Genomic DNA, 15,130 nt, shown 5'->3' with positions numbered 1-15,130 from the left:
TCTGGCCAAGAATGTTACGTGCACGTAGGATACTAAGGAAAACTGTGAAGAAGGTAAAAGTTGCCTGTGCCTCCCTTTCAACTCCCTTTTGGGTACCTCCCTGCCCCATATTTAGTCATAAAACAATGCAGATTTATTGAGTACCTGCTACCTGCCAGGCACTGTTCTTAGTGCTTGGGATACTCATCACTGAAAACAAACTGACATCCTACCTCATCTTTCTACTCAAGATCCTTGTAATGAGTACCCTGTCCCTGGAACTATGTTCATTACTTGGAACGATGACATAGGGGCATCTGCCCCTAAGTGAAGCTGTTCATGATAAAACTGGAAGGCCAAAATCACAAAGGTACCACTTATCTTACCTTGTAATGAATTGAAGATGGAGAAGAGGTACATAAAAGGGACATTTAAGGATCCCCAGGCAAAGAAAGCAAAACCCCATGTCATGCCCAGCAGAAACGTCAGGCTGACCACACTCCGCAAGTTCCTTAAAACCTCTTCACGCAGGGTCCGGTTGCTTCTTTTGCCGTTCCTCCCGCAGATTTGCACCATGACCACGATGAACATGGCAACATTCAGGAAAAACATGACTCCAAAATACCCGGCACAGGTCACATAAAATATGACTGGATCCTGGATCCAACAGCTTAAAGAGAAGAAGAAACCAGAAAGAAAAAGAGATTTATTACCATGTCCTGTTTACCGAAGACTTCTCCTGGCTTAGTCTGGGTTTCTGCAGATTTCACAGCTGGGCCCTTCTCAAAGCCTTTGGACAGTCACTTCATCTTCCTGGGCCTCAGTTTCTTTTTTGATGTTTACGTAGTTTTTTTGGTTTGTTTTAAATAGCCATCGTCTTAATATCAAGTTATTTAAGTCAACAGTTAAAAAGAAAACAAGGTGGCTTCTTGAATTCTGACTTGGCGTAAAGACACTCGGGGTTGGCTCACCCAAAACCAAGTCTAATCCCTTTTCTCTTATGTGACTTCACTCCAGAGTATGGGAAACTTAAGTACTCATTCTCTCGATCTCTTTTGCAATCAAGGGCCGGCCATGTGGACCCTGTTCTACGAAATGACATGGAAGCAAAATCTGCTAGGGGATTTTTGGGAGAGGCCCTTATTTGCTCTTCTGCTAGCAAGCTCTGGAGCTGTAGCAACCACCTTCTATCTTTGAGAGAAAGGCCAGGACTGCTGCAGACTTGCTGACATTTTCAGCCACAAAACCAATGCCAGTAGCTGCCTACTTCCATGTCTCCGGTCATGTAAGAAGAGTAAACTCCTACTTAAGACACACATAATCATGAATCCCATTACTGCTGCAAAATCATTCCTATTAATGTAATTGGTCTAGTTGAGGCAAGACCTTATTAAAGAACTGTGATATTCCTGTAGTGACAGTCCTCATGAACAGCTAAAAAGCTTAACACCAATTACAACACCTTCATGAGGTGAGGAAGGATACACTTGATATTTGGAATGATAAATATACATAGATCAGAAAACAGATGAAAGTAATTTAATAATTGTACCACGTGTAAAGTGTTCAAGTCAACACATACTACAATTTGCAGAGGACCACTGCTTAATTAATACTATGGGAGTTCTTAGGTACCTCAAAAATTGGACAAATTATTTAAAGTAATTAAAATTCATCTAAAAATTCTCATGAAAATGGTCTTCATTCTGGGTCATGTATTCCACACTGGAACATGATAGCTACAAAGGCAAAAACTGTCTTGAACATCTCTGAAACCCAGAACCTAATATGATTCCTGGCATATAATAAATGCTCAGTAAATGAGATTGTTGATGGCACAGCAATTTACTAAACGTTCTGTAAAGTCCTACGAGAGTTGACTAACATACTTGTGAAAGTCTTTTATTTGGGACCGATGCACTGACTTCTACTTTTAATGTATCTGTTTTATAACAATCCCCAAAATGATGCTGCTTGTCTCTGGTGCTAATATCTTTACATTTGGAAGTCCCTGAGAATCCCAAAGTTTCTGACCTAGCTTCTTTATTTTCTACCAGTTCTTGTGGGGTTTTTTGAATGCAGTTTTGGAACTATAAGAGAAGGGAAGTCCATGAGAGAATGGGACACAGGTCAGACACTGACTGGATATGAAAATGTTCTCCATCCATGAAACGTGCACAGAATTGTGGTCTCACGGGTCTCATCTCAGGAGTAAGCTCTGTACGCATTCAATAATTCATTCAATCAACAAATACTTATTGAGTACCCATTATAGGCTAGATAAAATATGAGAGAACTGCCAAAAGTGAACAATATCCAGACTTTGGCCTCTATGATCCCACAGCCTGAAGGGAGTTCACCAAATACAAATTCTGATTTTCTTTTCTTGAAAGTGTGAGTGGGCCTAAGGAGGGGCAGTCTTTTGGAATCCCCTCATAGTAGGACGGGTCTTCTGAGCCTAGAAGACCACATCCCAGACTTCCTCTGTAGTCCTGCAGATGACAGAGCACAGGCGAACATGGGGAAGCAGTTCACGCAGTCCGGGCGCCCACGCAAATTCAGCTGTGGAGCAGCAGAGACCTCAGCAAAGGCTTGCACATGCGTGGAGGCTCGCTACTGGCCTGGAAATGTGCACCACACTTTAGGAAGCAAAGGATATATACTCAGCACAGATAAATTCCCCACAAGTTCTTATTACTTACAATTCATCACCTTGTTCTTTTCCATAACTTTCTTTTCCGTAGACCTCATTTTGGTTTCTGCTTGCCAGAACAATGGACACGATTAAGGCAGGCAGACCTGTGGTAGAAAGACCATGACATAAGCAACCGTTCTACTGTTCTGACACATCTGGGACTGCTTTGTAAGACTGTTAATGGCAAGGGAAGAAAAAAAAAAAAGAAGAGAAAGAAAACCCTCCATATCACAGAATCGAAATTTTTTAGAATTGGCAACTTTTTTAAAAGCAACAATACAACCCCGTCTTTTGTGTGGAACATCCAACTCTCACTGGCAAAAGTTAAAACCCATTCTTCAATGACAGATATTTAAATATTGTGTTTGCTTCCTGTTACTCATTAGAGAACCCGAACTCGCTTTATTCCGAATCCAGAAGCAAAAGTGCTTTGTTAATGACAGCCGTCATTCTGCCAGGGTTAGGGCAGTCAGGCAACAGCAAGTTTATTTTGCCCCTTTCTATGTAAAGAAAACTCTTTAGAAACAGTGGGGGAGAAACTATGGGGCTGTAACGTTTTTACAGTCTCCTCTTTTCTCTCCAGAGAATCAATAAAGTATGTTCGTGTCTATTTCGTTGGGGAAGATCACACGAAGCTAATTCCCTGAAAGATGCTTTTAGCGACAAACACCTTGGAAATGTCCCATTCGTCTACATTGCCATCTGCAGAAAAAAAAAAAAATCTAAATGCTTGCTCCAATGTGAAGCCAGATAAAGAAAGGAGCCCATTTAGAAGATTCCAAACAGGCTAAGGCTACCATCCATGTCTGGCTGAGGAATCACGTTAAGAAGTTCAAGGCAAGAATTCTGTCAGCATTCTGGTTGCACACACAAAAATAACATTCTCTCGCTGGATCCAGGACATGCGCGTGTGTTCAGGGGATGAGGATGGCAAGGAGTCTGAGCTGGCCTTTATATTTTGAAACATAATGGAAATGCACCCCTGTCTGCCAGCTGCTCCTTCAGACTTGGGTGGGCTGGCTCTGGTCACAGGAAATAAGCTTGTGGTGACTCAGGAGGCTAGGGCTTTTTCCTTTACTGCTGAATTTAGTAAAGATGGCTGAAGAGTTTTTAAAAATACCATTCCGAGGAAGGGATGTGGGGATGTGGACATCAAATCCACATCATTCACAGTTTTGAAGCTTCTTTTAGCAGCTCTAATCTTTCGAAACAGGATTTTCCTCTGAGAGACGGGCGATTTCCCTGACAGTAAAAACAAAACCAAAACGGTTTAGGAGGCTTACCCCAGCCAATGATGCAGAATTTCAGTATATATCTGCGAATGTAAGTGTTAAATACTTTAACCAGGGCAATGTACATGTGAATTGCTTCTAGCCCCATCCAGGTAAAGGTTGCAAGAAGGAAGAAATGGAGCAGGGCAGCAATGGCCGTGCAAAGGCCATCCACGTGAAACGAGGTGATCCAACCATCCAAGAGGAAGAGGAGGTTCAGGAACAGCAGAGCTGTACTCAAGTTCATCAGGATTTTGGAGGGATAGTCCCTTCGCAGTTTTCTGAAAAAGGGAAAAAGAAAGAAGAGAAGGAATACTGTAAATGAAAGTTTTGAGCACAAGCGGTAAGTTCCTATTTTCTACAAAGCTCTGCAATGGAGCCATGCACAAGGAGGAGATTTGTATTTAATTAGGAGTATTTAAAGATATTTATGAAGATTTGGCAAATTATAAAGTTTTTAAAAATTTTTTTAAAGATTTTATTTATTTATTTGAGATAGAAAGACACAGGGAGAGAGAGAGTGCCCAAGCAGGGGGAGAGGCAGAGGCAGAGGGAGAAGTAGGCTCCCCACTGAGCAGAGAGCCCAATGCGGGGCTTGATCCCAGCACCTGGGATCATGACCTGAGCAGAAGGCAGACACCTAACAGACTGAGCCACCCAGGTGCCCCTGCAGTTTTTTTTAATATTTTATTTCAAAACTGTTTCCAACTGTTTATCAAATTTCCAATTAGTTTCAATGGATTGATTTTTTTTTTTAATCCGGGAAAAGTACTAGTTGTAAAAATGACATTTTTGTTTAAAAAAAATTTCTCTAAAATTTTCTGAAATTTCTTGATTTTTAATGAGGTAAGGATCCTTTAAAAAAAAAAAAAGTTCCCACTGGGGTGCCTGGGTGGTTCACTTGGTTGAACATCTGCCTGGGGTCCTGGGATGCAGCCCTACCTCCAGGGTCCCTGCTCAGAGGGGAGTCTGCTCCTGTCTTTCCCTCTGACCCTCCCCGTCTCCCCACCTGCTCATGCTCTGGGGTAAGCTCTCTCCCTCTCAGAATAAATAAATAATTAATGAATAAATAAATGAGTAAATGACTAAATAAAAAAATCTTTATAAAAAAGGGTTCCTGTTTCAGGACTAATTTTATAAGATCTGTGAAGCAAATATTTTCATATTTACCATGTAAAAAGCACTTTATACAATTTTTATTTATATGATAATCATCTCTTATAGGTTTAAATGCATTTTATCCATAGACACACAATAATGATAAGTGAAGATTCTATAGCGAGAAAATTTATGTTGCATGATAAACATTATGAGAAACCTGAACATGAAAGTTGAATCACCCTCCATGATTTGAAAAGTATGTAAGTATTTTTAAAAGCAAAGGCAATTTTCTTATTCCCATTTTGGGACAGTTAGCACTGGGTTTTGACAGATAAAAATTACTTACTCAAAAGCAACATATGTCAGGAGAGTTGCTGCTGAAAATATAGCAGATACCCCACACCCAATATAGGTGATGAAGGTGAGAAGTTTGGTGTTTCTTGCATCTATCTGTGAGGCAGTTCCTTGAAGGTCCTACACAAGATATGGGAAGCAGCTGTTAAGAATCTCTATTTTCACGGGAACGGTGTTTTATTAGAAAGTTCACTGCTAACGCTGACAATCTTAGCTCAATCTGAGGGCTAAAAACAACAGTGCAAATCAAGATGGAAGCTTCCGTTTATTGTACTCTTGCCAATCATTCCATGCAAAAGTGTAGCATTATGGAGAGTTGCATAGCATGAAGAGCAAAACCACTGGGTTGGTCCAGACCAGAAACTGGGGAAAAAGTCACTGCCTTGCACAGTAGATGATCAGGCCCATTGCTAACATTTGCAGGGCTAGGGACACAGCTAAAAATAGAGGCCATCATGGCCAATAGGAACCCTCAGGCAAGCGTTGGCTCTTTGTCCAGTAGGCATGGGCTCAGCCAGTGGGCAGCGAGACTGGGCCTCTGAGCGTCAGGCTGGGGATCTTTACTATGGTCATTTCAAAGCTTGGCGTGTATTGGTTTGGGTGGTCTATATTTCTTTTTCATAAATGAGAAGCCATTACGGATTTTTAGATCATAGTTGCTGTTGTTGTTTTATTTAAGTCTCTGTAGACCTGAAAGGACACGATTTAAAGTGTTAGGGGTTGTGGAATGGAAAGAAGTAAACACCTTCTAGCATATTAACATGAAGCATTAATTTCACTATGTAGAGGCAGACTTGTAAAGTCTGGGCCTGGGAGGGAAATCTTTCTTTTCTTCCTTAAATAGGGAATTGGGTTAGGAATCAATCTTGAGTTAAGACCGTCCCCTCAATCCTGGTTGGAGAAGGACAGACAACTCCATTTTGCAGATGTTCAAAAATGGAGCCTTCTTGGAGAAAGGCCATATTCCCAAGGGGATACCTAATTTAAAATTTCAGGTCTTAAATTACGAAAAAGAAAGTTTGTTTTATAAGCTTTTCATTTTATGTGTTAATTCTCTTTAATATTCACCAACATGTCAATAAAATGTGTTACTCACATACAAAGCTTCCAGTAGGTGGTATTTGCATGTGAGTATGTGTGTGTGAAATGATGACAGGAGATTCCGTCTGCGGTTTGGCTGAGGCAGTAAGAAACAGGTAACAGCCCTTCTGTGGCTCCCAGAAATGCACAGTGATTGAATCCAGCAGACACAGGGGCTCTGGGTCAGAAGGGACTTAGCCTTCCCTTCTCTCCCAGGACTCCCTCCAAACACTGGAAGGACCTGGGACTCCCCTGGCACATGGGATGGGGTTCAAGTCAGTGCCAGCGGACTCACAGATACGTTACCCTGACCAACATTTTGGCTACTCCGGGATTTCATGGAGCAGAGAAATGGTCTTGGGGAATCTCCAGGTGACTTGTGATTACCTTTTGAGAAAAACTTGCAGCTCCCATCTAGGTGAGGAGGTAAACTTGCCAGCCAATAGTAAAACCACAATTTAAAGTGTAAATTAAATAAAATCATGTTTATTATTACACATCCACACACACAACTTTCATGTTGTTTTGTACTTTTAGAGAATGAAGAATATGAAAATATTTATTCCTCTGAACTAGCCAATATGAAAATGTAGTCATGTTAAAAGTATTAAAATCAGTTTTACAAGGAAATGTTAAGAGAGGGCATTAAATCCTTCACACATTTGTAGATTAGAAGATATAATTATGGGTCTGGGGTACATTTTTTATCTTCCCATATGGTAAATGTGTCATGGGGGCAATGCAGACTCTGGGAATATCTTAATAAGTGAATAAAGAGTTTATAAAGCAAGAAAGTCTCTTAGCAAAGTCTTGGTGGTCTGGAAAAGCTGAGAGGACATGGGCTCATCGCCAGGAAGGATAAATTCTGGAAAGTTTTTCTCCCAGCAATTTATAAACTTGTAAGGTGTAAAGGATAGTACTAAAAAAAATGCATATATTCACATATATGTAAAACCAAGTATTTAGTCAAATGGCAACAGAAAAATACACAATTATAAATATGTAATAAAATTCAAACAATATGCGAAGAAACTAATAACCAAAGTAACGGGAAGCCGAACTCTGGTTACATATAAATTGCTGCTATATACTGAATTGTATTACTGTCAACTATTTATCTAACACTAGACCTACCACATACATAAACCTGCTCAAACACACGCACGCACGCACGCACACACACACACACACACGTATGCACATGCACACAATTCAAATAGCTGAATGAATTAAGCTAAAGCTTATATAATACCTGAATGGATAAGGATGCAAAGTAAGTGCAATGTCTGCTGTCACTTTTGCAGAAAAAAAAAACGAGAAGTTAAAATTGAGCGTGTTTTGGGGCACCTGGGTGGCTCAGTCAGTGAAGCCTCTGACTCGTAATTTCCACTCGGGTCATGATCTCAGGGTCCTGAGATAGAGCCCGGCATAGGGCTCTGAGCTCAGTGTAGAGACCGTCTGCTTAGATCCCCTTCCCCAGGCCATGCTATCTCTCTAAAATAAATACACAAATAAAATCTTTCAAGAAATACTGAGAGTGTCTTTGTTTGTTTTTTAACGTAGGCAAAACATGCTATAGTTTAATTGTTCATTTTCGTGCTCTGGCGGTAAAGAAAACTATTTATATTTTGGGGAAGTTAAAAGGTTATTTGCTACGATTATTGCCTTTATCAATGACTTGTTTTATCCCTCAGAGCATTTATGCAGTAGACCGTTAGGAAAATCACTTGCAGGACGGCCATATGACAATGGCCGTTTACATAGGCCAAGTGGGTTCATGAGCCTAATGCCACATTCCACAGCCTCTACTGCTCCTGCCCAGTCCAACGAGAAGTGGGGGTAAGATCTAAGAGAGGGGAAAACATAACCATGATGTCTGTGATTCAAATTCAAAAAGCTTTACTGTCTCAGCATAGGTGACTGCCATCATCATTTAAAAAAAAAAAAAAACAACACAAACGTGGTTTGATCCTTGGGAACTATACCAAATACCAGAAACAGCAGGACTGTTACAATCCGGCACATGGGATGGGGTTGTGCACGAGAAAACCATCTGCAAAAATACACGTGAAGGAGATACAAGACAGAGGTGTAAGTCTGTGGGTGAATTCAAAGGAGTTGCTACATGGAGGGCAGCTCGGGAAAATGTGGTGGGATGAAAAAAAACATGTCGATGTGATCTAATTTTTGTTTAAAACTGTTGGACAGGCTGGTGAATGAGATAAAAATAGGGTCATGGGAAAGAAGGAAGGAAGGAAAGAATAATATGAAGGCCTAGTGGTAAGAGACGTCACACCCCTGTCTTCTCTTGCAGGCCTGAAGACACCATGCTGACCTGGTCCCTAGTTTGTCCTAACAGGCTGTGCTCTCTGGCGGTGGGGTGGGGGTGGCAGTTGAGAGTTGTGGGGGGCTGCATCATTTTGGGTGACAGCTGGATCACCTAGCCCAGTACCTGCTATAAAGTCACATTCAATCCAATGAGTGCTAATGCAAGAACAATATTTTATCAAACTTTTCACAGTTCCCTTCTGTGTGAGTAAAACCCAACATTGTCTTCCCCTTTAACTTTTCTCTCTCTCCCTCCCTCCTTTCCTATCTCTCTCTCTGTCTCCCCGACTCTGTTTCTCTCTTAATTCAAGAGTCTCATGGTGATTTTCTTGTTTCTAGGATTATCTATCATCGCTGTTAATGCTACAAAAAAAAAAGGTAGGGTTCTTTTTTTATAATTACTGTTACATATTTTAAATATGCGACCCCTGCTAATTAGCAAGATTCACGGTACAGATGACAATTACCAGGAAATAATTCCCCAAACACACAATCTAAAAAGGCTGATTTACAAAAAGAAGTATGCCTTCCCAAATTATATCATTCCAAATGAGTTTAGAAATTCCTTCCCTACCATCAGAACTCCAAAGTGTGTGAGGTGGTTACATAAGCAGACCGTCTCGCTCTCATCCGAATCTCTGTGTGCCACACATCCTGACGTGTTCCAAAATCCAGAACCTTCTGTAAGAGGAAGTCCACAAACAGTGTGAAAATAACAGCAGGCCAGTTCCTTTTCTATAATGGATGATATCTTCTTTAGAAAAATATGCCTCAGTCTTTTCTGCCTTGCAGTTTATCAAACAGATACTGTTCTTAAAGCTGCCAATACTTAGAATAATTTAGATTCCCGGAATCACAGAGTGTTAGTGCTGGGTTGTCAGTGAGAGATTATCCAGTCAGTGGTTTTTTGTTTTTTTTTTTTTAAAGATTTTATTTATTTATTTGACAGAGAGACAGCCAGCGAGAGAGGGAACACAAGCAGGGGGGGAGGGGAGAGGAAGAAGCAGGCTCACAGCAGAGGAGCCTGATGTGGGGCTCGATCCCATAACGCCGGGATCACGCCCTGAGCCAAAGGCAGACGCTTAACTGCTGTGCCACCCAGGCGCCCAGTCAGTGGTTTTTAACTATGTTCTAGGGAAGTGCCTCAGGGGTCCTGCAAAAGTTCGATTCTAGTTTAACTTTTAATGTATTACAAAATAAACTTCCATGAAAAGAGTATCCCCTTTCAAATAAGCTACATACTATGAAGTCTCTGAAGATCAACACATTTTTTTCCTTGGGTCAGCCTCTACTTTTGCAAAGATGTCAGAACAAACTGAGGTCTGCATTCTATGACATACCCAGCGATCACGCACAGTGGCAACTTATTAGAAATGCCTTTAATGCATCTTATCGGACTTTTATGGTAGGAGGTGGAATATGAGCAATGCATATGTTTAAAGAATAGTTTAAGTCTGCAAGGTGCTATTATTTTTAATGAAGTATCTAGTAAATCCACTTTCTCAAAACTGTGCGACTAGAAACCAAACAACAACAACAAAATTTCCATCTGTAATAAGGCTCACCAAAAACAGGGGTTGGGACACGATGTAGCCAGAATAACCCCACTGGGGATCCCCAAGGGAAGGTGACCCTTAGGGGGCCGAGGTGGGAGGTTTCATAGCTTGTCCTTCCCACCAAAGAGATCCCCACACCTTATCTCTCGTGACTTCTCCCTTCATTTTGCCTCTTTCTCTTAATTGTCGAATGTCATCTTGGAGGCAGTTCCTTTCTTTCAAGGGATATATATATATATATATTACATATAATATATATATATTATAACAACTTCTTATTTATGCTCCTATAGTATGCTTTCCCCATCATCTGAGGTCTGGTAGCTAGATTCTAAATTGTGTGCCTCATGCATATTAATAATCTCCTCAGAGGTGTCCTTAAAAGAATGAGATCAAGCATCTATTGATGTCCACCTAAAAGTGGCAATCAAAGTGTATACTATATTTTATAAATAACTGAAATCAAAGAGGTTGTTTGGTTAAAAAAAAAAAGTTTACTTATTTCTTCTTGCAATGAGTAAAAAGTTGCAGAAATTAGGCTCGCTTCCCCAGCTACCCAAACTTTTCAGTTCAGTTGTCATCACACTTACACTGTGACTCACTCTGGCTGGGGTGGAATGAAAGGAAACGGGGGTGTCTAACAATGTTTAAAATTCAGTTGTTCTTAAGACAGCCAATATTTTAAAACTTACCGTTTTTGTTCAGATCCCAGAAGGCACAGATGGGATGAGGCACTGCCTATATTAACATAAGAATAAACATGCGAAATTGTGTTTAAAATAAGTGAAAAATCTTATGATCTGAATATGGGAAAAGAGTCAAAATGCTAAGGTTTTCATGAAGAAATAGACCAGTATTGTCATGCCAATGCGACCTAGGAATGGCAGGCAGTCCAGAAGGATCTCTTCTCACAGACTTCAAGTGGAAATCAGCCATAATCTCATGAGGAATCGTGCTTCCCGTTTATCTAAAGGTTGCTATATATGTCCCATCATAAAATGCTATCCTTAGCATTTATCCAAGTGCTTGACATTGTAACTTCACTTCATCTTCAAAATTCTCCTTTATGCCTAAGGATGTGCCCGGAATTGAAAGTAGGGATTCAAATAGATATTTGCACACCCATGTTCACAGTGACGTTATTCCCGATAACCAAAAGGTGGAAGCAATCAAAGTACTCACTGGTGGACGAATGGATACAAAAATGTGGGAGATATACGTACATATATAGAGAGAATATTATTCAGCCTTAAAAAGGAAGGAAATTCTGGTACATCCTATAATATGGATGAACTTTGAAAAATATTATGTTAAATGAAATAAGCTAGCCACAAAAGGAAAAATACTATATGATTCCAATTACATGAGGTGCCTAGAGTGGTTAAGTTCATAGAGACGGAGAGTGAAATAGTGGTTGCGGGGGCCCAGGGGAAGGGAAATGGGGAGCTACTATATAACGGTTCACAGTGTTGGTTGGGGAACACGAAGCAGTTCTGGTGGTGATGACTCGATGGGTGCAGAACAATGGGAATGTTCTAAAATGTCACAGAATGGTACATTTAAAAATGGCTATAACAGTAAATATTATGTAATGTATATTTTACCACAATGAAAAAATTCTTCATGGATGAAGGAGCTGAAACAAAGGAAGCCAAAGGGTAGAACAAGGACGTCTCAGAGGGCTCGGTGACAAAGCCAGGCTAGTTCTTAGATGACCTAACTTCCAAGCCTCAGTCCTTATCAGCCAGCTTCCTTCCTGCCTGCCTTCCTGCCTACCTAATAAATGGGAGAATCAGGAGTGGGGCCCTCTGGAAAAGAGGGCAAAGCCTGTGCCTGGCCTTACCTGGGACCAAAAGAACCCTCATATAATTTTATCAAATAAACAGATGATAGCAAGGGCAACGAAGCAACAAAAAAAGCAACATTTGCCAAGATTCTAGATAACTGCTAACCTCTCAAAAAATGAGTCAACCCTGCCCTGTTTCCCTTCTGCTTTCCCAGGAGCAGTAATTTCTGACTTTAAAAAAACAACCCGAGCCTTTTAATGGCAGGATTGTGCAACTGCATCTGACTCTAATTTCTCAAAGTAATGTGTCGTTCCTTAAAAAGAGGGGTCCTTTTCTTCACTCTCATTCTTCTGATGACTGAATCCTAGAGGGGATGAATTCCCCCACTTGCCAACATTTACCGTGATATTACAGCACCACCTGCTCAACTCTTCTCCCGTTCTGGGGAAATTGCTCCCCCTCAAAAAAGTGCCAATTGAATAAAATTCTTACCATGTAGGGAAAAAAAAAAAGGCCTCACGCTTCTCTGAATCAGTCTGCCTCTGATCCATTGTTCTTTGTAGCATTTTCTTACCTGGTTTCTCGTATGTTTGATTTTAATTCGAACAGGATCCTTCAGACCCTGGATAGTAATGTTTCCAATACTGCATGCCATCACGTAACTCACTAAGGTGCCTTTCTTGGTTTCTACATCCTTTTAAAGAAAAAAAAAGGATTATTAGTCAGAAGTACCCTTGTATTTCATTTTGGTGCTCCAAACACGCAAACTGTCAGCACTTTTTACATTTAAGATTTTCAATTACAGAACATCCTGTTTATAAGATCAAATTGCTGGCTTTCCTGAAAGAGCTTTGCTATTTCCCTTATTATAATAAATACATTGAGGGAACATTATGAACTGATGCTGTAAGGCAATGTTCATAAAACCTCACTTTTGATTGCTGCGACTGAGGTCAGCCTGTTACCATCTGAAACAATGCGAACCCAGAAATAACGTACTCATAAAAAGCCACGAAACAATCAAATCATTTCCCTGCCCTAGAAAACAGATGAAGTTGTTTGCTGTTAGAGAAGTATAAAAGAAATACAGTGTGAAAAAAAAAAGACAAACAGAAAAAACAATTCCTGTTTCACATATTTGTCAACAGCCTGACGTGTTTAGTAACTTACAACTAAATGGAATTCTACCAGGGGAAGGTCCCATCCACTCCCAAGGTCCCATCTATCCCCCACCCCAAAAAACTTCTTTCTTTTTTTTTTTTTTCCAGACTCATTTATTTGAGAAAGAAAGTGAGCAGGTGTGGGGGCAGAGGGAGAGAGCCTCATGCAGGCTCTATACTGAGCACGGAAGCGAGGAGGATGGACTCAATATCACGACTCAGAGATCATGACCTGAGCCAAAACTCAGGGTCACTTAACCAACTGCGCCACCCAAGTGCCCCCATCCAGAACTTCTACCTTCTCTGATTGCATACATGCCACCCTCTGTCGCTTCCCCTTCAGAGACAAGGTTATCAGGAAATCAAATCAATGAGTCCATGCTGCAAAAGGGCCGGGGCCAAGCCAACAGTGTGTCTCTCAGCAAAAGCATCTCTTACTCCTTCTCCCCTCGTGTTTTTCTTGTCAAAACTCCTGTATTGCTCTCTTGCAGCTTACACACCAGTTGTTTGGGAATAATTACAGGATTTCTTACATGCCAAATAAATCTCAGCATTCAGAATATGGTTTTTTATTACTTTTATGTGGTTGTGCTCAGTAAAGTTGGTCTTTCTTGTCTTTTCTTTAAAACAGACTCATATCTCGTTCGCTATGTTAGGGGAGTACCAGAGAACCCTTGAAATCTTTGGACTCTGCTATCAATTTACTTTAAAAACCAAATATATGTTTCTTGATAATATGTTGATTGGGAAATGCCAAGGGAGAAGGGAAAGGTAGCGTGCAGAAGAGAGACTCAAAATGAAACAGTGACAGAATCTTACAGTTTTAGTCTTTCTCCCGAACCCCTCTCTCTGGGCTCAACCTCTCCTCTGAAGAGAGCCTCCTCCACCACCCATCACATTTTTGTGACACATACTGCATTTTTTGTTTTTAAAGGTGGCATTATAAGCCTCAGATAATTTTAATAAATGCAGTTTTATCTGTTCATATCTATTAAAACTTTCAGAATAATTAATTACACTCTTAATTTACTCAAAATTTTTATATAGCTTGCTTCTAAAACATTTACTGAAAAAATTTTAAAATTTTAAAATTATTGTAAATGATTTCATGGTATTTCTTTCTCTTATCTGTAACTTTTATTGCCATGCCTCTGTACATGACAGTTGGAAGCAATTCTATTGGCCTTGAGACTTGGCTGTTTTCTCTTACCCTGATGGCATTGTTTAATATATACTGGTATCTTTAATTTAAAAGATAACTTTTATTTTTTAAAAAGGGTTCAGTGAAACTACTCTGCATCAGGTTGCACTTTCAGAGGCAACCAGAGGTCAGCAGTGTTTGCTGGCAGTGAACTTTCTAGTGTCTAGAAATGATGCCAATAAAAATGACAATATGTGCTCAGCACAATGCCACCCCACTCTGGGGATGTGTGAAGGCCAAAGGTCATTTGAAATATTAATGGGAAAACTGATTAAAGCCAAGAATGCTGCTCATTATGCAAACAATGCTTCCTGCTAGATTTAAAAAAACAGAAACAAAAACCAAACCTTTCCTTTGGCACACAATTTCTTTGACTCTGAAGGTCTAAATTGCTGGAGAGCATAAAATGTTTAACAAAAGGAAAATAAATAGTCCCTTCTCCACAAATTCCATTCCTAATTGTGCCATGCAAGTCTTAATCTAACATTCGATTTATTTAAAAAGCCTAAATGATCATATCCTGTAATAAGCATATAATCACCTGAAATAAAATGCTTAGCTAATTATGTTAAAATTTTTCATTTTTGAAGATACAGTAGGTTAATTTCTCTATGCCTC

General features: G+C 40.1%; 1 protein-coding gene and 1 long non-coding RNA gene across 6 annotated transcripts in view; one reads left to right on the top strand and one right to left on the bottom strand.

The window, feature by feature from the left end:
- ADGRG6 (adhesion G protein-coupled receptor G6) overlaps window positions 1–15,130 on the bottom strand; it is a 137,073-nt gene that overhangs the window by 20,113 nt on the left and 101,830 nt on the right. For all 5 annotated transcript variants that reach the window (XM_034669210.1, XM_019796230.2, XM_019796234.2 and 2 more), the window contains 7 exons: window positions 12,726–12,845; window positions 11,057–11,102; window positions 9,383–9,489; window positions 5,393–5,520; window positions 3,958–4,226; window positions 2,682–2,778; window positions 366–649 (listed from right to left, as the gene is read on the bottom strand). In XM_034669210.1, the coding sequence (XP_034525101.1) occupies window positions 366–649; window positions 2,682–2,778; window positions 3,958–4,226; window positions 5,393–5,520; window positions 9,383–9,489; window positions 11,057–11,102; window positions 12,726–12,845 (1,051 nt within the window). The remainder of the gene's footprint in view (window positions 1–365; window positions 650–2,681; window positions 2,779–3,957; window positions 4,227–5,392; window positions 5,521–9,382; window positions 9,490–11,056; window positions 11,103–12,725; window positions 12,846–15,130) is intronic.
- Window positions 4,152–13,699, top strand: LOC117804006. The gene is made up of 4 exons (XR_004628156.1): window positions 4,152–4,288; window positions 5,170–5,302; window positions 9,148–9,186; window positions 13,420–13,699. It is a non-coding gene; the product is annotated as an uncharacterized LOC117804006 (long non-coding RNA).

Source organism: Ailuropoda melanoleuca, chromosome 10, assembly GCF_002007445.2.
Source record: "Ailuropoda melanoleuca isolate Jingjing chromosome 10, ASM200744v2, whole genome shotgun sequence".
In the NCBI taxonomy this organism is placed as follows: Eukaryota; Metazoa; Chordata; class Mammalia; order Carnivora; family Ursidae; genus Ailuropoda; species Ailuropoda melanoleuca.
This window is presented reverse-complemented; position numbering and strand designations above follow the sequence as displayed.